At 38.4% G+C, this 27,288-nt stretch overlaps 1 protein-coding gene across 1 annotated transcript in view; it reads left to right on the top strand.

Annotated features, from left to right (window-relative positions):
• KCNT2 (potassium sodium-activated channel subfamily T member 2) overlaps positions 1 to 27,288 on the top strand; it is a 163,762-nt gene that overhangs the window by 76,277 nt on the left and 60,197 nt on the right. The window contains exons 14-19 of the mRNA XM_058176642.1: positions 8,876 to 8,984; positions 12,045 to 12,194; positions 13,033 to 13,262; positions 18,100 to 18,316; positions 20,854 to 20,959; positions 23,117 to 23,289. Coding sequence (XP_058032625.1) covers positions 8,876 to 8,984; positions 12,045 to 12,194; positions 13,033 to 13,262; positions 18,100 to 18,316; positions 20,854 to 20,959; positions 23,117 to 23,289 — 985 coding nt within the window. The remainder of the gene's footprint in view (positions 1 to 8,875; positions 8,985 to 12,044; positions 12,195 to 13,032; positions 13,263 to 18,099; positions 18,317 to 20,853; positions 20,960 to 23,116; positions 23,290 to 27,288) is intronic.

Raw genomic sequence — 27,288 nt, 5'->3', positions numbered from 1 at the left:
AGCCGACACTGTTTGGCTGACGGCACCCTGAGGAGACCCTCTCTATGGGAGTGTACCGGTTGGTGGGAGGCATGTGGTAGCAGAAGGCGGTCCCGAAGATATCCCGGTCTTATGCCATGGAGCGCTTTAAAGGTGATAACCAACACCTTGAAGTGCACCCGGAAGACCACAGGTAGCCAGTGCAGCCTGCGCAGGATTGGAGTTATATGGGAGCCACGAGTGGCTCCCTCTATCACCCGCGCAGCTGCATTCTGGACCAACTGAAGCCTCCGGGTGCTCCTCAAGGGGAGCCCCATGTAGAGAGCATTGCAGTAGTCCAGGGGAGAAGTGACGAGGGCGTGAGTGACCGTGCATAAGGTATCCCGGTCTAGAAAGGGCGCAACTGGCGGACCAGGCGAACCTGGTAAAAAGCTCTCCTGGAGACGGTCGCCAAATGATCTTCAAAGGACAACCGTTCATTCAGGAGAACACCCAGATTGCGTACCCTCTCCATTGCGACCAATAATTCGCCTCCAACAGTCAGCCGCGGTTGCAGCTGGCTGTACCGGGATGCCGGCATCCACAGCCACTCCGTCTTGGAGGGGTTGAGCTTGAGCCTGTTTCTCCCCATCCAGACCTGCACGGTCTCCAAACACCGAGACAACACTTCGACAGCTTCATTGGGGTGGTCAGGGGTGGAAATGTACAGCTGGGTGTCATCCGCGTACAGTTGATAACTCACCCCAAAACCACTGATGACCTCACCCAGCGGCTTCATATAGATGTTGAACAGGAGAGGCGAGTGAACCGACCCCTGTGGCACCCCACAAATATATAAGCATATATATATAAGCATAAGTATGCAATAACTATATTGATTGGATATAATGAAAGAAAACAATAGGACAAGAATGGTAGGCACATTTGTGCTCTTATGCACGCCCCTTACGGACCTCTTAGGAATGTGGTGAGGTCAATAGTAGACAGTTTTTGGTTAAAGCTTTGGGGATTTTGAGAAGTATTTTAATTTTAATGTAATTTTAATGTAAGCCTTCCGAAGAACTCTATTGATAATTAACAAATTTATCATACTGATTTTATGATTACTATTACTAGAATACTTAGGAAAAAAATAGTAATTGATGAATCATCAATACACTTAACAAAATAATTTTGATTTCTCCAAACACAGTTTGAAAACTATTGTTCTATCATATTGCATGTAGTTTTCTTTTTTCCATTAGAAATCCCTAAGTGTTTTCTTTGTTGTCCCTGTAGGGTTGACATCTAATTTTTATTTTCTGCACCTGATCCAATCTCTGAAGTCTTTTGCATATTGAATAATAAATACTAATGTTCTATTATTTATTCAAGTTAAACAAAAGTCACCACCGCCTCTTTCAAGGCGGGAGGAAAAACACCCTCCATCAAAGAAGCATTAATGATTTCCCGAAGCCAGCCACGTGTAACCTCCTGGGTGGCCAGCACCAACAAGGAGGGACACGGGTCCAATAAACATGTGGTCGCATTCAGCCTCCCCAGTATCCTGTCCATGTCCTCAGGAGTCACAGAATCGAACTCATCCCAGATGGAGACATCAAGACCAGCCTCCGCCATCTCGCCCGGCCCTACCCAATCTGCGTCCAACCCTTCCCGAATCTGAGTGATTTTATCTTGCAGATACTGTACAAACTCCTCAGCTCATCCCTGGAGGGGGTCTTCCAACGCTCCCTGATGAATAAGGGAGCAGGTTACCCGAAACAGGGCGGCTGGGCGGTTATCTGCAGATGCAATGAGGGTGGAAAAATACTCCCGTTTTGCCACCTTCATCGCCACCAGATAGGTCTGAATTTGAGACCGCACTAGTGTCCGGTCAGATTCGGAGTGGGTGGCCCGCCAATTACTCTCCAGGCATCTTCTCCGGCGCTTCATCTCTATCAGCTCCTCGGAATACCAAGGAACTAATCAAGAGCAGCGCCGAGTCAGAGGCCACAAAGGCACGACCCGATCTAGAGCCCCCCCTGCTGCCCCTTCCCAGGCAGCGACAAGGTCCCCAGTTGAGCCTCAGGTAGCAGCCCAATCTGGAACCTCTCCATCTGGAACCTCTCCATCAGGCGCCTGGGACGGAACCAGCAAACCGGTCCCATCTCTCTGTGGTGAGGGTCGGCGGTTTGAAAGTTGAGTTGAAGGACAGAATGATCCGACCATGACAAGGGTTTAATAACTATATCCCCTAGTTCCAGATCATTCAACCACTGTCCAGAGATGAAAATCAAGTCCAGAATGTTTCCCCCGATGTGAGTGGGACCCGTCACTAACTGGGTCAGGTCCAGGGCCGTCATGGAAGCCATGAACTCCCGAGCTGCCATGGACTCCTCACCCACCGATGGCAGGTTGAAATCCCCCATGACCATAAGTCTGGGGGTCTCAACGCCATCCCGGCGATTACATCCAGTAGCTTGGGTAGGGCTGCTGTCACGTAGCAAGGAGCCAGGTACGTGATCAGCAAGCCCACCTGCCCCCCCAGGCCCCACTTCACAAAGAGGGATTCACATCCGGTTATCTGTGGTACAGTGGTCTCCCTTGGCTCTAAACTCTCGTTGATAACAACCGCCCCCCCACCCCTACCCTGGGCCCTCGGCTGATGAAATGCACGGAAACCTGGTGGGCACATTTCCACCAGGGGAACTCCCCCTTCCGTGCCTAACCAGGTCTCCGTAATGCCTATCAGGTCCGCACCCCCCTCTTGAATAAGATCACAAACGAGGGGGACTTTATTTACCATGGACCTGGCATTGCATAACATCAACCAAAGGCCCAGACTCTGAGGACTTAGTCCACTCGGGGAATGGGAAGAGTCAGGGGGACCGGAGTGCGCGATCGCTTGCAAACAGCGAGTGCGCACACCCCGAACATGATATGGGCCCCCATTCCCGCCATATCTGCCCCTCCCAGTTACTGTGCAGATAACACCGCCCTCATGGCATAGAGCTCCTGCCTCTTCTTCCACCTCCAAATCAAGAGAGTCCCTGCCATGAGTCTTCATAGGGTCTAGCCATGGATCTGATGGGATTTCCCCCAAATCCCTCTCAGCCCTCCCACCCCCTAAAAACCCCTTATTTAAATTATTTTAAAATTTCCTGGTTCCCATTGAATGACATTATTTAATCAAGGGGTCTGAAGCCATGCCAACTTTGTCTGAATTTGTGGGACAAGCAGAATTAATTGAAGACTGGAAATTCTGCAAATAATTCAGCCCTGTGCTATGAAATGTTTTATATATGGCAACCAGCCCCTTGAATTGCACCCAGAAAACTATTGACAATGTAGTCAGCACAGTAGAGTAGTGCTCATTATCCTGAGAAAGAGTCTTAACAAGAACATTGGGTCGACCAGAGGTCGAAGAATATAACTGATTATCATCAGTGTATGGATGATATCTGACCGTGAGTTGTTGGATGATCTCACTGGATACACAACAACCTTTTTAATATTAGATGGGACCATCCACTCTTGGAGAATGAATTTACAACTGCCTGAACAATGTGAATCACACATTGTTTCTTTGAAAGTCTTGACTGAACAGGAGGTTTGTGCCTGAAATAAAACCAAGTTCCACCAACAAGAAATGCAGTGATAAATTTGCATGTATACCATGCAATTAGAATGCGGATAGGTGCTCACATATTTAATTATTTGAGCAAAGCAAGAAAATGCATGTTTTGTAGTAGGGAAAAAACTAGGCTATAAACAAATGACTTCCCACTTGTATAGAAACATATTTTATTCATTTGTTGTTTTCATTCAGCATGAAAACCATGCTCTATAATACCACGATACCATCCATGCAAAGTTTATTTATTTATTTATTTATTTATTTATTTATTTATTTATTTATTTATTTATTTATTTATTTTGTCACAACAGTATATATAAGCATAAGCATGAAAGTAACTATATAATATATAAGCATATATATATAAGCATAAGTATGCAATAACTATATTGATTGGATATAATGAAAGAAAACAATAGGACAGGTAGGCACGTTTTTGCTCTTATGCACGCCCCTTACGGACCTCTTAGGAATGGGGTGAGGTCAATAGTAGACAGTTTTTGGTTAAAGCTTTGGGGATTTTGAGAAGTATTTTAATTTTAATGTAATTTTAATGTAAGCCTTCCGAAGAACTCTATTGATAATTAACAAATTTATCATACTGATTTTATGATTACTATTATTAGAATACTTAGGAAAAAAATAATAATTGATGAATCATCAATACACTTAACAAAATAATTTTGATTTCTCCAAATACAGTTTGAAAACTATTGTTCTATCATATTCCATGTACTTTTCTTTTTTCCATTAGAAATCCTTAAGTGTTTTCTTTGTTGTCCCTGTAGGGTTGACATCTAATTTTTATTTTCTGCACCTGATCCAATCTCTGAAGTCTTTTGCATATTGAATAATAAATACTAATGTTCTATTATTTATTCAAGTTAAACAAAAGTGAAGTAGCTTTGTGTGTACCATATATAGCTGGAATGCATTTTCTACAATATTTGTCTCTAAGGAAAATATTTTGTTGAGCTGAAACTCCTCTGCATGTATCAAATTGTAGTCCTGCAAGCCATTTTTATGAACAAATAAAGGGGAAGTTTGGCTTTTCTCCAGGAACATGGGACTCCAGCTTCATAATAACCTGTGCTCAAAACCTATGAAACACCCACAGTATTTAATTAAAAGATTTCAAAATGGAATATAAGTGAAAGAATATACATCAATAAAATGATTGGACATTGGTTTTCTTGTGCTTGTAGCTTAGATACCTCTAAACGTCAAGAAAAGTATAATAACTTAAATGGGAAAACATACAAAACATATAGTGGCATATATTTTTAGATTTTTCTACTCAATAAGACCACTGGAAGACCTACTAACTGAGATAGAAGACCAGGCAATATTATTAACTGCTGCTATTTTTACTACTGTGTTCTACCACCTACTATATGAGCAAGCCCCTGGGAGGCAATGGCCAGAGGGTTGGTCACCCAACTCTAACTGGGACATTTGAAAGTGGGGAGTTAGAATTGACAACTACTGGGGAGGGGGATAACTTGCACAATTACTCATTACGTAATCATCATCTTAGTTGACCAGCCCTGCTTTTTTTTCTGTAAGGGGTCCCTAGTGCTCTATGAGCTTGGTTGTTTCCTTGCAAACATTTCTTTACCCAAACTATGTGACACCATCAGTGCTAATAAGAAGTGGGGTTTGCTCTCAGTTTATATTCTAGTGGCTTGCCCTGTCAGTATTGATGGGGGTGATCTTAGCATTTCTTTGGTTCAGCAGCTTACTGTTAGCTTGTTTGGCAGTTCCTTGATTCGGGTATTGTTTACTTGATTTTTGGTCTGATGTTGATCTTGATCAAGTAAAAGATACAGATACTTTTCTTAATTTTTTCTGTATCTAAAGCAAAATCCTATGTTGAGAGCCCATAGACTGCAAAGAATATAGAGCTAAGATGAGCTGTGCTTAAGAGACCTTTTGTAATGAGGATTTAACTTTGAAGGCAGGTGATCAGCCCAGCTTCTCTTAGCCAGGTATTCTGTGGCATAAATAAGCAAGTAAAAGCAATTTGAGAGGTGACTATAATCCACTAGGACAATACAAGATACAGCATGTATCTTTTTATCTCCCGTGTACAGATTTTAAACAAAAATTTAACAGAAAACAGAAAATAAAAGCACTGACTATTTTTCCTTAACTTAAAAAGTAAAATTTATTTATTTTTTATTTTATTTTTTTATTTTATTTTGTCATAACTCAAATATGCTAGTGCCAAATAAATATTGTCCAGAACTGGGATCTCCAACCTTGGACCCTTTAAGACTTGTGGACTTCAACTCCCAGAGTCCCTCAGCCAGCATTGCGGGCGGAGGAACTCTGGAAATTGAAGTCCACAAATCTTAAAGGGACCAAGGTTGTAGACCCCTGGTCCAGAATATACATTGTATTGTTTTAAGATTAATGGTTCACTACTTCCAGCTCAAGGAAAAGCCAAATCTGTTTCCCCTCTTGCCCCTGCTTCCCCTCATCCATTATGTTCTCATTTGGTACAGTTTCTGTAGATCCTTCCAGAAATCAGTACCCTTTCTACATTACAAATTCTCAGCTTGATTCAGCAACTTTATGCAAATGTGCCCTTTAAGATTAAGATTTTCAGAAATGCCATCCCCTCTTAATTTAAATAGCAAAAATTATTACTCAGTCTTCTTAATGATGAATTTCATTTCCTTTGACCACTTTTGGTCAACTGTCATCACACACTTCAAATATAAACTTATTTGAAGTATTTACCTATTAATCAATCATGCAGATATGTAATTCAAGTAATGTTTTCCTTTTTTACTATATAAGAATAATATTTGTGAAAGTTTGTGTAAACAGTTACAATATCGAGATTTTTGCCCTCTTATTTTTGTGAAAGATACTTTTGTGCAAGCAAGTCTGTCTCCAGTGGTAAGGAGGTCAATAATTCGATGTTGTGTCAGGCTCCAAAAACCAAGAATAGAGACACAGAATTACTTCTCAGCAGTTTTTTTTTTTTCTCACCTATAGACAGAAATCTTACCAAACTAAAGCAAACTGCTTTGCTTCATTAAAGATATACTCTGAAAACATCTAAGGAGGAGCTATCTTGACCTTCTTTCTCCCAATCAAACTATCAAAATTCTCTTGGTGATGTCTCTCTTTTTTATTTGGAATGTAATTCCAACCTCCTGGGAATCCAGACTACATTCCACCCCACATTGTATCTACGCAGCATGTTTGTTAAGTGTCCCAAACATTTTTTTTTCCTGTTGTGATCAAACTCAGAGCCTCTTCCTGAGGCACCTGTTAAAAGAAGTAAAATTTCATTCATAAGATTGGTTTTGCTGTCAATCTTCTCAGATAAGGAAATGCATGCATAACTCCATCATTTTATCAGCTGCCCTAGAACTATTTTTTTTCTGTCATTAAAACCTAAAGCAGAAAGACGTCATCCATGTTGCCAGGGTATAAAACTGTAATGCCGTGCTAGCTGAAATATAGAATTATTCAATTATTCGCTGGATTCTGGAGGCTGTCTAGTCTAAATTTGGCTTAGTAAAATGAGGACCTATTCCCTGCTATGAAAGAATTATGCTTTGTGACTTATATTCTAGCTGTTTCCCTCTTTGCTTGGTATTCTGGATTGCTGGCTAGCTAGTACATAATATTTATAGAAGACATCAAAAGATAGGATCCACAGGCAATTTCCTGTAAATAAAGGTGTTCCCATAAATCTAATTGCAGTGAGTATTATTCTTGTAAACTATTTAATATTCTCACTATAGCAGTGCTTTTAGGTGGGACGGTTAGATTTATCTTCCACATTAGCAAGAGCGTATAGTTCTTATTTCAGATTTATTTTATAAAACTATATTTCAATCCCATTCAAGTATCTAAATGCTTAATTCAGTCAGGAAATTTGTAGGAAAATACTGAGGTGAAAATAAATGGAGGTTAGCTACTCTAAAATAAACCAATCTTTGTGGTTCATGAATTGCACTAAATAAATGATTTATCTCTGTTGTTCATATTATTTTCCTCGTTACATTTTGCCAACATGAATCCCTTTTGTTCAAATCTCATGAAATTTCCATTAAAAGCAACTGGATATCTGCAGTAACCTCTTTCACCCTTGTCAATTTTCATAAAATCATGCATTTTATTATCATATTGATACGCTTACTCATGCTACAATAGGAACCAAGCACTTATTTTTTGTCAAAAATTGACCAACCAATGAAAATTCCCAGAACAGTTTCAGTGCAAGCTGTTTCCAAACTTACCACTCTTAAAATAGAAGTTTTAAAATAGTTGCGGAGGTATCTTTGAGAATGAAACAAAATACGGTCAGTTCTTCAGCCTGGAAGGCTGAGTCAATCTTCAGAAACATCAGGATCGAACTCCAGGCTATGAGCACCATTTGCTGCAATACTGCATCCTAACAGATTCTGGAGAACCAGTAGCAGAAATTTTGAGCAGTTTGGAGAACCGGCAAATACCATCTCTCGCTAGCCCCAGAGTGGGGTGGGAATGGAGATTTTGCAATATCCTTCCCTCAGGAGTGGGGAGGGAATGGGGATTTTGCAGTATCCTTTTCCTGGAGTGGGATGGGAATGGAGATTTTGCAGTATCCTTCCTATGCCACGCCCACCAAGCTACACCACGCCTACCAAGCTACACCATGCCCACAGAACCGGTAGTAAAAAATTTGGATTTCACCACTGATTCTAACCACTGTGCAACCAAGTCTCCTCATATGCTGTTTTTTCAAACAAATCTGAAACCTTCACATAGAAGAGCATGTTGAGGTTTTACACATTCACATCTTCATTTAAGCTTAACAATGTGTCCTTTTTGTTGTTGGTTTGTATCTGTTCCTATAGAAATGTTTCTGGTGTGTGTAAAATGCAAAGAAGGTCTTACGTTAGCTTGGTTGTTTTTAATTTCCAGGATGTTGTGGTTTTTTTTAAATAGCTTTTGCTTAGCTTTTAAACCATATCAGACTACTGTCTTTTCCTGGGAATACATTCTAGAAGTGGAACTTCATTGCTGGGAAGACATTTTACTCTAATTGCCATCTTGTACACAAAAATAAGGGAGATATAATACCACATTATGGTACCTTTGTTTTCTACACTTCTGTTCTTTTTCCTTAGAATTTGTAAAACAACAAATTAACTCACAGATCAGTTTTAGTTTCCAGGATGCAAGCTGGCAGTTCAAATAAACAAAAGTTGTTTTCCTCCTCCTCTTCCTCCTCCCCCTCTTCCTCCTCTTCCTCCTCCTCCTCTTCTTCCACAGATCACGTTGTATGTGAAGAGGAATTCAAATATGCAATGTTGGCTTTGAATTGTATTTGCCCAGCTACATCAACGCTTATCACTTTATTAGTTCATACTTCAAGAGGGCAGTAAGTATAACATTTATCTCATTGCAGGGAGTGAACATGTGAAAGTGACTGTTATTTTGATTATTGCTTGAACAGGAAAGATCCTATCCATGACATAAAAGTGGTCCTTGTCCACTGATTCTCAGTGCTTTGTGCTTTCTGCTCTTGTAATCATACCAAACACAGGTGATTACTGGCAGTTACAGGGAATAAGGTATAGCACTTTTGGAGATCAACAGATTAGGAAAGACTAGGTTAATTATTTTCAGAGTTTAGAGATTACTTTCTCCTGTGTGCTCTTTCTAAGATTCAAGACTTCACCTTGTATTCTTTCTTCAAAGCATAGCTTTCCTCTATTGGCACCCAATGTAGTTTTTGAAATCTTTACTCCATTTCACATGGTTATTATAGAATAAAAGATTCCTAAACTGGCTAACAATGGAGAAAAAAAGCTCTTGCATTCACTTAAGAGCCTCGGTGGTGCAGTGGTTAGAATGCAATACTGCAGGCTACTTCTGCTGATCACAGCTGCCAGCAGTTTGGCAGTTCGAATCTCTCCAGGCTCAAGGTTGACTTCCATCCTTCCGAGGTGGGTATAATGAGGACCCAGATTGTTGGGGGCAAGATGCTGACTCTGTAAACCGCTTAGAGAGGGCTGTAAAGCACTGTGAAGCGGTATATAAGTCTAAGTGCTATTACTATTGCTAAATAGTGTTTAATGTAGCTTTAAGTAAATGCATCTATCGATGCACCCAGTTAAATAGATAGTATTAAAATTGTCCATTGGCTTTGGTTAAAAAAAATAAACATAGTAAAAGCTACTTTGTATTTATTTTTAAAAAATATTCAGAAGGTTGGTGCATAAATAATAGAAGTAATCTCTTCTTGAAGATACTAAAATCAACATCTGATATCACATGTACCCTAACTATAATTAAGGCCAAGAAGAGAGATTTACTCCAGGAAGATGAATAATTCTGAAGAGAGATTTGTCGTATTATATAAATGCTCCCCCACCAAATCTATTAACTGTACTTGCAAAAGGATGTTATTTTTACAAATCTCTAATATCACACCCATTTTCTCAAAATGTTTTTTTTAATCAAAGCAGGCAAAGTAGATTGTTTGTATTATAATCTGAAGAAAAAAGTTGACTGCTGTTCATGAAATGCCCTAAACCTCTAATTTGTATGTCTTTGTAAAATCCTATTATTTATACTTTTGCTTCTTAACCTTTGAATCCTTTTCTCCTCCCTCCATCCTTGATGAAACCTTAAAAAGCTAGATAACAGGGAACAGCTATAACTTTCCATTATAAGAATACAAACAATGTAGCTGATAGATTTCTACCAGCCCTCCAGCTTCTAAAACAAAAGATTCTGTCAAGCAAAAGGTGTGAATATCAGGGTAAAGTTATATAGCAGAGTACTTAATGAAGAACATACAAAAGTTGGAAATAAAAGCTATGAAAAAGCTAGAAATAAAAAAATTGACATTAACCCACAAAGCTGTTTAACCTTCTGTGTGGCTGTTCAGTATACCCCAAGGTGGACACCTTGCCACAATACTGAGCCAGGCAAATATCAAGATGCTAAGAATGTGCATGTTATTAGTAAGCTGAAAAGCAACCTTGCCTGCCAGCTGGAAGTGGCAGAGGGAAAAATGGTACAGTAACTTCATTAGCATTACTATGCTTAGCCAAGTATATGCAGAATTCTGCTCTGGTGAAAATTTGGCAATTTTTGGTAAGTCACATTGAAAATCTAGCAATTTTCAGTAAATCAGTAAGTCATATTCATTAGCATAAGAGTTTATGCTAACATAAAAATATTGTTTCAATAGTCATTTAATTACTATTCTGTCTTAATTTCAAATTGCATTTTATCTAGAATAGAATAGAACAGAACAGAACAGAACAGAATAGAATAGAATAGAATAGAATAGAATAGAATAGAATAGAATAGAATAGAATTTTATTGGCCAAGTGTGATTGGACACACAAGGAACTTGTCTTGGTGCATATGCTCTCAGTGTACATAAAAGAAAAGATATGTTCATCAAGAATCATAAGGTACAACACTTAATGATAGTCATAGGGTACAAATAAACAATCAGGAAACAATATCAATATAAATCATAAGAATACAAGCAACAAAGTTAGAGTCATACAGTCATAAGTGGAAGGAGATTGGTGATGGAAACGATGAGAAGATTAATAGTAGTGCAGATTTAGTAAATAGTTTGACAGTATTGAGGGAATTATTTGTTTAGCAGAGTGATGGCCTTCGGGAAAAAACTGTTCTTGTGTCTAGTTGTTCTGGTGTGCAGTACTCTATAGCATTGTTTTGAGGGTAGGAGTTGAAACAGTTTATGTCCAGGATATATATGTAAATATTTTCACAGCCCTCTATGTTTATTTGGAATGTAATAAAACAATTCCTAACCTTTTCCCTATTGTGAACTTTCCAAAAAGTAAGTTTATCCAATAATGCAAAATGTTTCAAAGGGCAAAAGGGTAAACTGCAGATGGCAATTAAATAAAAAAGGTCTGAAATGGGAAGAAAAAAAAATCTCCATTTTTTTTTCAGGTTGCGCTTTCTGTAATATGAGCAGACCAGAACTGAGTGTTTAAGTATTGCTGCAGGATGCCATCTTTGCTGTGAGATTGAACATAGTTGGGCAAGGGACAATGATGATTCTCAATCATCTAGGTCAGGGGTGTCAAACTCACGACAACACGTCATCAGTGTGTGACCATCCAGCCCTTGGGCTATGAGTTTGACACCCCTGATCTAGGTCATAGTTGTCCCAAGGTGATTTCCCAAAAGGCAACTGGACTTTACTGGGTTTTTTTTTCCTCAAAACCTTTTGCTTCACATCCAAGAAGCTTCCTCAGTTCTGAAGTTCATAAATGAAGAAGCTTCTTGGATGAGAAGTGAAACATTTTCAAGGGGAAAAAAAACTTCAAGAAAGTCCAGTTGCCTTTTGGAAAATCATTTTTGGGATTCTATTTATGTTACATATATCTACTGCTTACATGCACAGACTGATGCTAACTCACTGTATATATCTGTGTTTCAGAGAGGGCCAACAGTCACCAGAACAGTGGCAGAAAATGTATGGGAGATGCTCAGGGAATGAAGTATATCACATTAACTTGGAGGAGAGTGTGTTTTTTGCTGAATATGAAGGAAAGAGTTTCACATACGCATCTTTCCATGCACACAAACGGTAGGTTTAGTTTCTTTCAGTGAAATGCAATCAAGATTCTTTTTAAAATTCCCCTTTTGAATGAAACTTTGACTTCTGTTCTGTTGATTAGATAGGTTTGTTGTTACTGAAGTGGCTAGTATATATTAACATATAAAAGTAAAAATCTGAGGCTGCAATGTTATTACCATATTCTATTGCGCTAAAGAGTTGGTAATCAATGTTTTTCTTTCTTTTTCCCCTTTCCCCTACATTTTTCCCCTTTCCCCTCCCCCCCCTTTTCCCAATAGTTTCATTTTCTTTTTTTATTATATAGCCTGATAAACTTTTGCTCCACTGGGTTTTCATAATATTGTTTGGCTCAATGTAAGAAGACAAACCTACAACTGAGGGGCTATTAGAATGTCTCTGGATGTATGCTGTAGAAGTGATCTTGATTAGTTAGGAATCTGAGGCTGTTAAGTTGACCTCTTTCCCCAAATTAAACATTAAAATGCAAAAACAAACAAACAAACAAGCTCAAAGGATGATTATAAGAGGCCAGGGTAGATGACTCATCAGTGAAGTATCATTCATTGGAAGCTGGAATTTTAGTGAAGGGAGGCCTCCATAATTCAGGAGAACCTTTCTTTGAGATGTTTTACAAAGCCGCTACATTTTCTCAAACCAGAATAAAACTCATTGCTCTTGAGCTGAATCGTATACAGAGTCTTAAGCAGCCCGAATGGATCTAAAATATTTTCATATTGTCTCTCTTCATTTTATTGTAATATGAGATGCGAAGGAATGGATATAAGCACATATACTGTATGCTGTTCAATTTTTCCTAACAACATTTCTTTTTTACTTTTGACATTAGGTTTGGTGTTTGTTTAATCGGTGTTAGGAGGGAAGATAACAAAAATATTTTGCTGAACCCAGGTCCCCGGTATATTATGAGCTCTTCAGATATATGTTTTTATATTAACATCACAAAAGAAGAAAATTCTGCTTTTAAGAAACAAGAGCAGCATCAAAAAAATCACCCAACAAGATTGTTTTATCATGGTCCTTCTCGGCTGCCAGTGCACAGCATAATTGCTAGTATGGGTAAGCCACACTAAATAATGTTGCCTCAGTAAGGTAATGGTATATGGCAGGACCCTCCAATCTTGGCAACTTTAAGACTTGTGTGGACTTCAGCTCCCAAAATTCCCCAGCCAGCATGAGGAATTCTGGAAGCTGAAGTCCTCAAATCTTAAAGTTGCCAAGTTTGAAGACTCCTGGTATAGAATAGAATGGAATAGAATTTTATTGGCCAAGTGTGATTGGACACACAAGGAATTTGTCTTGGTGCATATGTTCTCAGTGTACATAATAATATATATGAAAAAGAACTTGAGAGCAGGGGAGGGGGAGGGGAAGAGATGCTGCCTAGGGAATGGTTAAATAAGAGAAGGCTTAGCCTACAGCTGCATAATAGACAGAAAAAGAGCGTCAGAAAGGAAGCTCCCTAACTTCTCAGGCTGTAAAAGAGATGGTGAGAAATTTGTACCTTCAGACTTGCAAAATTCTATTAGTTTAATCTTATAATAAAGCAGAATTAGTCCATCTGGTTGTATTCCCCGTCTGGTCTACCTGAGAAGGCTGACAGTTTTAGAAGAGTATCTAAAGTATAAAAGAAATCATAAATAAAATTTTTTAGTCTTCTTCAGATAATACACCAAATGAAGTGGAGTTGGGGTGGTAGAAACAGAATATTGAACTTTCCATTTAAGTAACTGATACATAAAGGTTTATCATTCACAAGCCAATTAGATTTGAAATGGTGCTTACTTTCTATTCCATCAGCCCAAGTTTCCATGTTACTGAATCAAATATGAAACTGATTTTATTGTTCACTCTCCCATTCTGAGAAATACCTTCCTGATGACCAGACTCCTCTAAGTAAATGAAATCATAATTATGGAAACTGTTGTTCAGGCTTTGCAGTTACTGGCAAAATGAAGGAGATGTCAGCACATTGTCTATATTGCGGTAGGTTATTTCGCAAAGGGTGGAGTAGAGAGACAGAAGCAGTGAATAATCCTGTCAAAGGATACCTTTATTTGTGTTGTTTTCCTTACTCATGGAAGATTTCTCTGAACAAGAATTAACTTGAAATATAACATAAACAAAATATAGTTTACTTTTTCTCTTCTGGAATTATAGACTCTCAATAATAAACAGTCTTCTGTTACTTAAGCTATTCCCTGAGCTAAGGCATTTAACAATAGCATATGTCTCAAGGAAAAGTACTTAAGGGTAACAGTGATAATGTTGTCAAGGGATTAGGTTCAATTACACCTCTCTTGTGTAAGACTTCATTCTATTGTTGGTCTATCTAGCAGCCTGGTCAGTGAGATATTTCATTGACTGCACTCAGCATCAGTGTCTTTATCCATCCACCTCCATCTTGGTTTTTCCTTGCTTCACTTCTTGGATGACTGCATGCTTCTTCCAGCAAGCCTCCGTTTCTGGGAATTCTCCATTTTATTCTTCTGTTTGTTGTCTCCCATACTCTGTCCTTCTTGGCTCTGGTGTTGTAGCTGCTCCCCTGACTGATCCAAGAATTTTTTTGTTGCTGCTGTGTCAGTCTTCATGTGATGACATCTTTATTTGTGTCCATTTCCTTACTCGTGGAAGATTTCTCTGAACAAGGATTAACTTGAAACATAACGTAAACAAAATATAGTTTACTTTTTGTCTTCTGGAATTATAGTCTCTCAATAATAAACAGTCTTTATGTGGTGACCATTCAAGTGAGGTGAGACCAGGGGACATAAAAGATAAAAAGAGGATGGAATTTGCAAACAAGCAGAAGGAGGAAATGTTGTCAGTGCCAGCAATGCCACCTGCTCCCATCCAATAATGCTTGTCTACAGCCAATAATCTCCAGTCTCAGATGGTGCACCTCAGATATCTCCAGCCTGCCTGCAAGGCCTTGGAGAACACCCTAAACTGGCAGCTGAGTATACCAGCAACTTCAAGGAAAAAGAAAAGTCTTATACCTTGATCATCATACACTCTTCTTCTCATACATTTGATGGATTATGATGAGTTTAAATATTTATTTAGGGTTTTTTAAAAAATACTTTCAATACTAGTGCTACTGATAATAGGCAGCTTGGGTGCAATCCCAAAGTAACTGGGACACTATTTGAACTCCATCTACATTGACAGAATCACCAGCAGTCAATTGCAATAAAACAGCTTTATTTAGAAAAGCTTACATCATGTAATGATACAGAATATAGAATAATGGATTTGGAAGGAACCTTGAAGGTCTTATAGTCCAACCGTCTGCTTGAGCAGGAGACCCTGTAACATTCAGGACAAATGGCTGTACATTCTTTTTTAAAAAACTTCCAGTTTTGGAGCACCCACAACTTTTGAAGGCAAGCTGTTCCATTGATTAATTGTTCTCACTGTCAGGAAATTTCTCCTTAATTGGATCACTATTTAATAAAATTCCATCCATTACTTCTTGTCCTGCCCTCAGGTGCTTTTGATAATGGGTCTCCCCTTGTTCTCTGTGATGGCCCCTCAAATATTGGAAGACTGCTATCATGTTACCACTAGTCCTTCTTTTCATTAGACCTTTTACATCTTCAAACAACATTTGTATATCCCAGGTTCTTGGGAAGGACTCGATAATAGGTGGGTAAAAATTCAAATCCAGTCTAAGCATCTGTGCATCTAACCACAGTAATTGGACAAGAAACAATGGATGAACACTAATCAAGAGAGAAGCAACCTGGAATTAAGGAGAAACTTCCTAACAGTGAGGACAATTAACCATTGCAACAGCTTGACACCAAAAGTTGTGGCCGCTTCATCACTGGAGGTTTTTAGGAGGAGACTAACAGTCACTTGTCTGAAATGGTATAGGGTCTCCTGCTTGAGCAGGGATTCGACAAGAAGATCTTCAAGGTCAGCTGTAATGACAGCTCTATTCTGATTCTGATTTTAATTACAGTTCCTGACCATTTTTTCTATAGGTTGGGTGGCAGGTAACGATAAGCATGGTCTAAAATTTAATCTCAACCACCAAGCAAAGTCTTTTTTGTTGGTTTGTTTCTACAACGTTTTGTTTGCCTCACAAACCTACCAAAAAGCCCAGCATACCAACTGATCTTGTAGTCTTTGCTACAACTGACCTTTGCTTATTGGGCTAAAAAAAGGGTGCCTGCTTTACTTGTGCACAAATAATACTAACAATACACATACACATGCCTGATCCAAGCTCAACAAAGCAGCAAAATCTATCCTTAAATACATTGCAAACAAGGCATGTACCAAGTGCAGCTATGCAGCAGTGCTAGACCTTCACTCTAATCCTAGTAGTGACTTTTGAATTTATAATGTTCAGCCTTGGCAAAACTTTTCAATGAATCATCTGAATTCATGTACCTGTCTTCCTTTTCCTTCCATTACCTATTTTCTTTCGTAGAACCTTTGGACCTATCCATATGTCTCTCCTTCTTAGCAAAGAATTTAAAAAGACAATAACAGTTTATCTACAGGGAAGCAGCTGTGAATAGATTTTTTTCTGCCTATTAAAATGGTTCTTTTTTTGGATAGCCATATGCTTAGCAATAGTTGGTCTGCCACAACATTCCACCCCGCCCGCATATCATACCATTCAGTCTAAACCACGAACAGGAAATAGTGACTAGTTTTTGCTGCTATACTGGTTATAGTGTAGAAGGAGGAAAAACTCAGAAAGAACCGAATCACAAGCAATAAATTTAAGGTCCAGTCACGTTGTTTAAAGAGCATATACTTTTGTTCTGAATTTGAAACAAAACACTCAGATGAGGTTTTTTTGCTTCCAGCTCTGAATATTCAAAACAACCTTTGCATTCAGGTTGGTTAGCATTTAAAATCTCTTGCACACTCCTCCTTGCTAGGCCTTTTAGTTTTCATGGTCACATCTTAATCAATCAGAATAGAGCTGGAAGAGACCTTGAAGGTCTTCTAATCCAACCCCTGCTCAAGCAGGAGACCCTATATACCACTTCAGATAAGTGGCTGTCCAGTCTTTTCTTAAAAACCTCCAATGATGAAGCCTCTACAACTTCTGAAGGAAAGCTATTCCACTGGTTAATTGTCCTCACTGCTAGGAAGTTTCTCCTTAATTTCAGGTTGCTTCTCTCCTTGATTAGCTTCCATCCATTGTTTCTTGTCTTTCCTTCTGGAGCTTTGGAAAATAAGTTGACCCTCTCTTCTTTGTGGAAGCCCTTCAAATACTGGAATAATGCTTTCATGTTATCCCTAGTTGTTCTTTTCTCTAGACTGGCCATACCCAATTCCTGCAACCATTCTTCATACGTTTTTATCTCCAGGCCTTTAATCATCTTAGTTGGTCTTCTTTGCATTTTTTCCAAAGACATCTTTTTTGTAATGTGTTAACTAAAACTGGATGTAGTACTCCAAGTTTTATAAAGCGGTACAGGCATTGCCAAGGATTGTATAAGCTTTTTTTGGCGGTGGCTGCCCATTGCAGGCTCATGTTTAAGTGATTGTACATTAGAACTCCAAGGTCCCTCTCACAGTTACTGTTTTGGAGCCAGGTTTTGCCTACTCTGTACTTGTGCCTTTGGTTTTTCCTGCCTAGATGTAAAGTTCGCTTTTCTCCACGTCAAATTTCATGTTGTTGGATAGGGCCCATTGTTCAAGTCTGTCAAGATGTTTTTGGAACCTGAGTTTGTCTTTTGGGGTGTTGGCTATTGCTGCCAGCTTAGTGTCATCTGCAAATCTGATGAGTTTCCCCTTTTATTCCCTCATCTAAGTCATTTATGAAGAGATTGAAGAGAACTTCATTTACAGTATGTTGATAGGGCTCACCCTCCTCCCTTCAAAACCTAAATCATTTTCATTTTCATCTACTTCTTCCCGCCCCCAGGTACCGTTGCTATAGATTTGCAAGATACAGGCTGTAGATCTCCAAATGCAGCTACATTAACTCTTCCTTCAGAAGCACCTAAGACGGGCAGAAGGCCAAGCATTGCACCTGTTCTGGAGGTTGCAGACACTTCAGCGCTTCATAGCTGTGATCTTTTAAGTGACCAGTCCGAAGATGAAGCCACACCCTCCGATGAAGAAGTGTTGAATGGTCTGGAGTATGTAAAGTGCACTTTTAATTGAGTATGTTTTTAAACACAACAACAGCACAGAAAAGGGAAATTAGTATCTTGTTCCAGAGTTCATTTGAGACATCTCTAGATTGCTCCTGTCATGGTACTGAGTAATGGTCCCAATCAATTCAAGATTTTGAAACTAGCTTTTCTCAAAAATCCATTATATTGGGTACATCATATTGGCACATTCATCCAACTCTAAATATTTCCTGCATTTTCAGTATAATAAAAGAAATAGATATCACACACACACACCAGTGTCACTGGTCAACCAGGTAGATGGCAGGCTACTCAGCTACTCCCTCCGGCCAAAAGATGGCTCTCATTGAGATGACCTTGATTCCTCCGGGCCTTATCACTGTTATGTCTGGTACCTGGGAGGAAATTATCCCACACCCCATAGTTCCCCCTCCCCCCCATAGGCATGGCAACTTAGAAACAAAGTAAAAAGAATATGGCTTCAACTAAAGTTGTTTTGAGAGCTGACAGGTCCACAATATATACAAGCAGTCTTATTTAGCAACCACAATCAGGACCAGCCATTCAGTCATTAAATGAAGTGGCCCCGAGTAAAACCGTGACTGTGCTTGTAATCTTAATTCATTTTTTCCTTGCTTTATACTCCTGCAATGATCACAAATTTATTTTTTCATCATTGCCAAACTCTAAATGGTTGCTAAACAAGGGCTGCTTGTACTTAGTCTAAAGTAGGCCTACGCAATCCGTAATGGGGAATGGACCACATTGATGAATTAAAAATCCCCTCGCCAGCCACAACCTCACACAGAAACCAGCTGTTTTGTGACTAGCAGAGCAGCATCAGAGTGGCCACAGTGAATTTATTAATTTTTTAAAAAACTGACAGGCCGTATGTTGTGCAGACCTAGTCTGAAGGGTCGGATGGTAACAAGAAATATGAAATTAAGAAACAATGAGAAACTACATAATACTTTTATAGTTCACAATAAAGTAAAAATACTTGTCTAGTTGTGTCCAACCCTAAGGGACAGTGCTCATCTTTGTTTCTTAGCCAAGGGAGCCAGCATTGGACGAAGACCCTTTCCATGGTCATGTGGTCAACATGATTATAAGCCGAGGTGCACAGAACTCTATTACCTTCCCACCAAAAGTGGTACTGATTTATCTGCTCACCTTTGCAGACTTTCAAATTGCTAGGTGGATAGAAGCTGGGGCAAGTAATAGGAGCTCACCCTGTTGTGCGGCACTTGGGTCTCAAACCAGGAGGTCAGTTTTCCAGCTGACAAGCTCAATGTGATGAGCAAGTTGAGCCCTTGTGCCCCCTTTTAAAATACATTCAGTTTTTACAATATATAACTGAAATTTAAATATAAAATGAAAAAAACACTGCCAAGTCCATTCATTTATACAGTACAGCTCATGACAATGACCAAAGCACAGATGCAATTCTTTGGAATCAGGGTAACTCTTATGCCGGTGTAAATACTGAAGAAATTGTTTTGGTTTGACAAAGGATTCAGCAAAACATTTCTAGAAATATCGCTGTTGGTGATTGTTCTCCAAGGATTCGTTTACAGCTTCCCCTGGTGCTTGCAAAAGCAGATGGGACTTCCGTACATGTGCAAAAGATGCTGCTATATGGAGAAGCTTTTGCAAGTGCTGGGTGAACCTATGAGGTGATGCCACAGAACCCTCATGGAGGCAAACTAGGTTGCTTAAACCAGACCCCCCGCTTGATTTCAGTGCTGTGACCTTTGCGACCCAAAGTGTCTCATCAAAGCAAAATAAGGCCACCTTAGGTGTTGTATTATTATATTTTTTATTTATGTATCAGGGTTTTTTTATGGCCACCCCTCTCGATAAAAGTGACTCTGGGTGTCAGATAATAAAATCAACATTAAATCAGTTAAACCAGAGGACCTCAGCTCCCAGTCCACGGCATGCCAGTAACCAGGCTGCACAAACAAACAAAGTCCCATTCATGGGATGGAGGCAGGATTCAAACTACACCCCCTCCAGAAAAACCTCCATCGAACCAGTCCCTGGTGCCCAAAAGGTTGGGGGCCACTCAGTTAAACAATAGGCATGGCTAAAAATGAAATAAATAATCCTAGATCACAAAAGTGACGATATTATCATTAATACAGCCACTTATTTAACTTATATAACTAGCAAGAGAACCAACCCTCACATTTGAGGATAGTGAAACTTTTTAGGAATACAGCAAAAAGGTACAGTAAATGCTCTAAAAAAGTAACATGTTTATTACACACAGAGGGAGGTGATATAGACAAATACACATCATCTATATTTGAGTCAGAAAGTTCAAGAGGAGAGAGATTTAACACTGGGAAATAACTGGCTGTTTAGAGAAACCTTACGCTGCTTCAGAGTTATAGGATTTAGTGTTGAATATCTCTCAAGTGTCTGCTTAAAAAAGAAGTCACTGTACATCTCAGACAAAACAAACACAATGAACGGGTGTGCATATGCTGTTATAAAAGCAAAAAAAAATGAGACCAGATTCTTCTTTGTTCTAGGTATTTAAAAGGCTATCCCCCTTATTCACCTTACATAGGAAGTTCTCCTACTTTCTGCCATTTGCTCCATGAAAAAGTGCCATTTTGCTGCCTGAGATTAGACAAGGTATGTAGATATATTTGTTTTAAGAGGAAAAGCACTTAAGCCACGTTTTTGAATGCACACTTAATACTGAATCACTACAGGTTATGGTTTTGTTCACCATTCTATTTGATAAATCAACTGTAAGGCTGTAAAAACACTGTGGTTTTGACCATATTAAATTGAAGTGGATAATCTGGCCACATCCTAAAGTATTATTCCTGCTGAAATGGAATTTCATTTTAAAACTTGGGCTGGGTTCAAGTTTCAGTGGCTACTGTGAGTAATAGAATTGAAGCACAAATACTCAGATTCTAGCTTTATTTTGTTTGTTTAAGATTTTGTATGCTTATATTCAGCTAAGCATAGCCCAATTTTATTTTAACATGAGGTGATGCATGTTGAGAAAGGAAAAAAAAATCTCATCCGTGGTGAGAAAATGCTTCTCGTGTTTGGTACAGGTAGTTCTCAACTTAAAACCATTCAGTCTGCGAATGTTCAAAGTTACAACGGTGCTGAAAAAAAAATGTATTTATGGCTGTTAAAATGCCCATATAGCATTGTATCATGATCAAAATTTGTGCAACTTGACAGCCAACCCACCCTTAAAACTGCAGGGCACTTCAACTCTCCCCTATCTCCCCTCACACCTATGCCCTTTCAGCCATGCTGAACTGTGGCAATCCTTGGGGCCACCCTTTCACTTCCCAGACCTCTATTTTAGTCTTAATGCTACTGCTGCTATTGCCAAATGCCTCCTCAAGCTTCATACTGTGGTCAGCCACCACATTGCAAACCCTCGTTGTCCCCATCCTGTACTTCATAGAACCTGCCTCGTCCATCTTCTTCCTACTGCTGAGGAGGAAGTTCCTGGTCTGACCCTATGTATGGAAGCTACTGAGGCTTCCAGAAGCAGTCCTGGCTTTTTGTAGCCCCAGACCTGGGGCATACCAAGAAGCCTCTGAGTCACAGTCTGTTCTTGCACTCGTACCACACTAAAGCATCCCCCACAACACATGTGCGGCCTGTGCTGGGCCCCCCAGGGAGTCTGCCACTCCATTATGGCAGTCCTGCACTTCTTACCTGTGACTTCCTCCTCATCCTGCTTAAGGACCTGCACGTCTGTAATTACGACAATAAATAGGATTTCTGGGATTGTCGTCACCCAGCAACATGGTCATCTGACATCATGATTTAGACTGCATTGCTTAACAACAGAAATTCCAGTCCTAGTTATGGTTGTAAATCAAGGATTACCTGCATGCCAGATTATATAAACTTCCTATCCATTTCCAATTCCATCATGCAAATATAAAACCAAATCCTCCATGTTTTTCAGGGGTGGTTGATTATAATGAAACTTTTGCCAATATAGCTTGGAATTAGTGTCAATAAATGTGTTATATATACTCAAATATCTTCAGTGACAGTAAATATCTTTAATTCAAAATTCAAGTCAAATACACAGTACACATCAGTGTTTACAATTTGAGGCTTTCCTTAAAAATGGAGCTAGTGAAAATTTAAATATATCTTCAGTGATTAAAAGCTGAACATAAAAACTCTGTCACCTTCGACAAGACCTAAGTTTAACTCATAGAATCATCTATTGTAATGTCCTTCCTGTTAAAGACTACTTCAGCTTCAACTGCAATAATACAAGAGCAACCAATAGATTCAAACTTAATGTTAACCGCTTTAATCTAGATTGCAGAAAATATAACTTCTGTAACAGAGTTATCAGTGCTTGGAACACATTACCTGACTCTGTGGTCTCTTCCCATAATCCCAAAAGCTTTCTACTATTGACCTCACCCCATTCCTAAAAGGACTATAAGGGGCATGCAAAAGAGCACAAACGTGCCTACCGTTCCTGTCCTATTGTTTGCTTGTTTTTTTCTTCTTATACATATATGCTTATACTTCCTTATATTGCCTCATATATATGTTTATATACTATATAATCTTTTTATGTAATGCTTATATATATTGTTGTGACAAAATAAATAAATAAATAAATAAAATGCTATAAATACTTTCAATCTAACTGTGGGTATACTTTAAGGTATACTTTCGTACTTTAAAAACATTTTCTGAGAAGCTAGAAAGTTTTACAACAAATAGATGTTAGGTATTGTATTGTTATTTTTTTCCTTTGATTTTTTTTGGGGGGGTCTGCAGGGATGCCAGCATAATTACTATGAAGATGCCAAAGCTTATGGATTCAAAAACAGAATCATTATAGTCGCTGCAGAGACTGCAGGAAATGGACTCTACAACTTTATTGTACCTCTCAGGGCTTATTACAGACCAAAGAAAGAACTCAATCCAATTGTGTTGCTGCTGGATAATCCGTAAGTAGAATGTTTGTCCTTTTATCTCAGAGATACAGATTCATATTTGGAACTTTGCATCTATTATGTATTGCTGATACCAAATTTAATAAATGTGTTTTAATTCAGAAGGGTGATATCACCAGTATTTGGAGACAGTCATTTATAGGAGAACTTTATTTTATGCATCAAAGACAGAGATTGAAATACCAAGATATAATTTTGCTACAAACAAATGACTTTTGATGCCATAGTATAAGGCACAAAGAATCAGGATCATTCGTGTAGGTTGCAATATAAACAGTTTATCGAAGGCTATACACAAGAATCTGGTCAGCTAATAGTCAGAACTAAATTAGTGCTATATAAAAGTCAATGGAATTCAAGGGTGGAGATGAGACTTAAGAGTCTTGAGAGACTAAACTGATGACGCATTGCTCTGCCCTCCAGTTCCACCTCCTTTTCTCCTACACATAGTAAGAGTAAACAAATTTTTCATGATTATTATATTAGTACTATCCTTCTCCTACCACTATTGCTGTTTTACTTGGAGCTGGAGAGGTTTTGCCTCAACTATTTAAGTAATTTTCCCGGCTGTGGGCTTTATGTACTTGCTTATTGCCATTGGAAATAAGTTGTATTGAGGATAACTTTCCATTGTAAACAGCAAAAAGAACTTGATGCCATTTTCTTGAAAAAGAAATTTAATTTTGACATCACTGTAGTGTGAAATCATAAAGAAAATCTGTAAAACTTGAATTGCTGAATCTTTAAAATGTTCCAATTGGGCTCTGCTACTCATCCATTCTTGGCAGACAGTCATGTCAGATTTTTAATTTGCTTTTTTATTTTGGTTCAATAAAATATATTAACAATATGTCTCTAGTGAAAGTTATATCTGAACACTTTAAATGTGCCCAGTTGTTTCACGTTTATTTTTGCATAGATTGTTATCCTTTCTCTAGCAAAAACCTCTGGCTAATTTAAGTACTCAGAGTACAGCAAAGGATTAGGTTTTTATTTCTTATTCCAGAGGTGCAAAAAATACAGCCTATCACCATCTCTTTTGAAGTTCCTAGAATAGGCGTTGCCATGTTTTCAGTTCTCGTGATATACTTATTGCAGCCTTTAAAATCCCTGAAATGTCAAATAATGGATCAGTATTTTTGATATGTAGCCCTTGACATGTACAAAACCTGATATGAACCTGAATGTTGCTCATTCCTACTTTATGTCATATAATGCCAAAAAATTCAACTACAGATAGTTCTTGACTTATGACCAAAATTGGGAATGGAATTTCCATCATAATTTGTCATTGTAAATTAAGTCATCAATTATTTTACAATAATTTTTACCATGGTTGTAGATCAAGTCAGCAGTTGTAAGTGCGAATCCAGCTTTACCAATGGCAAGTTTTGCCGGAAACCAGCAAAAATCATAACAAATTGTGATCATGTGACCACTGAATGCCACAACCAGTCCTAAATGGGGAGCCAGTGTCAAGCACCCAAATTGCAAACACATGATCATAAATTCAAATATAAATTCTAACTAACTTTCAGAGGATATCAATTCACACTGTTGTTTAAGCAAACTGTCATAAGTCAAGGACTACCCGTATACAGCCATTGTTATCTTGAATTTATCAACTCTTGTAGATGTTTAATATTACATCCAGGTTTAACTGCAAATCTCATTGTGGACTAATATATTTTAGTGTAGATGTATAGGGCCCTCTAGTGTTTAACTGACTTTTTTAAGGTTCATATTTTAAATGCTGTACATGATTTTTAATATTTGATTTCTCTATTATAGTTTTAATTGCATTTCATCATAGTTCCTTATAGCTTTTTTTTTTTTGGAGGAAATTTATCAACGTTTCCAGCACCAGTTATTATGAGATCCAGCATTCAGCATAATAAATACATTAGGGATCATTTTTATGTTCGTAATAAATACGGTTTACATGTAAGTTCCTTAGTCATCCCCATAAGCGTAAGAAATATCTATTTGTGGCCTTCACTATTGCTTAAATTCCATTGAATTGATACCTTTGCATTCAGATCTTTTTGCACTCACCATATTACTGTAAATACTGTAAACTGTTGTGTAAACTCTAAAATAAACTTAACACATTTTTAAAAAAAATAAAAACATCCCTAATACCTCCCCGAATAAAATTGGGAGATAATGAGAAATCCAGTCCAGACAATGTGCATAACAGCTATTAAGCACAATAGACCGTGCCTTCTTTGCCATAAGCAAATTTGTAATTTTCAAACAGCTTTGCAAGCCCAAATGTAGCTTTTATTTGCATGTGTACATTGTTCCAAATTGATAGCCAACTCCCAACGACTCTGTGCATCTCACAACCATCAAACAAAGTTATTCCAGGTGGTCCTCCTCCACTGATGACCACAATCAAGCCCAACATTTCTGTTGCTAAGCAAGACAGCCATTAAGTGAATGTTGCCCCATTTTATGACCCTTCTTGCCACCATTGTTAAGTGAATCACTGCAGTTGTTAAGTTGGTAACAGGGTTGTTGAATAAATCTGGCTTCCCCATTGAGTCTGCTTATAAGAAGGCAGCAAAAAGCTGATCACATGGCCCCAGAACACTGCAACCACCATGGATATGAGTCAGTTGCCAAGCAACCAAATTTTAATCACATGACCCTGGGGATGCTGCAACGGTCGTAAGTGTGAAAAACGGTCATGAGTCACTAAACGAACTGTTATAATCAGGGACTTCCTACAGATTAACATCAATAAAAGATGGCAAGTGTGACAGACCAGATGAAATGAAAGTTAGGGCTACGCCATCCCTCTTCAAGGGCAACAAAAGAGTGGGGGAGTCCATCTGAGTCTCAGGGAATACCTCATTCCAGAGCACAGGCACAGGTATAAGGAAGACAGGCTTGAAGGGTCCCGATAGATGACACTGTTTAATGGAAGGAATCCAGAAGGTGCCAATCCTGCAAGACCAAAGTGGTCTGTCTGCTTACTTAAGGCAGAAATATGCACATAATGTGCATTAGAGAAATTATTAAAATAATCGCCAAATATATAAAGGAATTTTTCACACACACCCAAAAAAAAAATGGTTCTCAATAGGTAAGAATGTCTCTAAAAATGTATCTATCGGAAGAAATGTGTATGAAAAATCAAGCATAATTTTACATACTGTTAAGATTTTTCAAACTAACGAAGAAATGAAAGAAACAAACGGGGTTATTATCATTCGTCAGCAATGTTAGAGATTTTTCCACTTTCCAATTAAACTGTATTTAACATTATTACTACTAAATAATTTCCAGTGCCCCACACAATTTTTATGATACTATCTTTCACTTTGTGACCCATCTGCTATTTAGGCCAGATATGCATTTTCTGGATGCAATCTGTTGGTTTCCAATGGTTTACTACATGGTGGGCTCTATTGACAAGTAGGTAAAATGATTCTTGGTACACTAAATATTGTAGTGTATTGTAGTGTGCAGTACCATGTAGTTGCATGCTTTTATGTAGTGCTAGTGTTTTGAAGTTGTATCGTTGCATGCTTACTTGTTCTTCAACGTACTCAACCTTTTACATTGCTTATTCCTTTTAAAAAAGAGTCTTCTAGTTTTATACATAGTAATCTACAGCTGAATTGATATGCAGTTCAGTCTTCATTCATTTATTCATTACATTTATATATAGTAACTCTATATTTGAGAGTATGTGTACACAGTACACACAATGGATCTGCTGAGATTACATCATTCTCCATAACTGATTCAGTTAAGTAGACACTGGAGAACTATGTCTATGGAGATTCTCAATCATCCAAGTCATGGTTGTCTCAAAGGTGCTCTTCTAAAAGGCAGCTGGACTTTTCTTTGTTGTTGTTTTTCCTTTAAAGGGAAAAAAAAAACACCAAAGTCAAGCTGTCTTTTGGAAAAGCACCTTTGGGACTGGAAAACCATGTTTCTAAAAAGCTTTAATTTACCCAAGAATTGGGCTGGGCTAATTGA

The sequence above is a fragment of the Ahaetulla prasina genome, chromosome 3 (genome assembly GCF_028640845.1).
Source record: "Ahaetulla prasina isolate Xishuangbanna chromosome 3, ASM2864084v1, whole genome shotgun sequence".
Lineage (NCBI taxonomy): Eukaryota > Metazoa > Chordata > Lepidosauria > Squamata > Colubridae > Ahaetulla > Ahaetulla prasina.
This window is presented reverse-complemented; position numbering and strand designations above follow the sequence as displayed.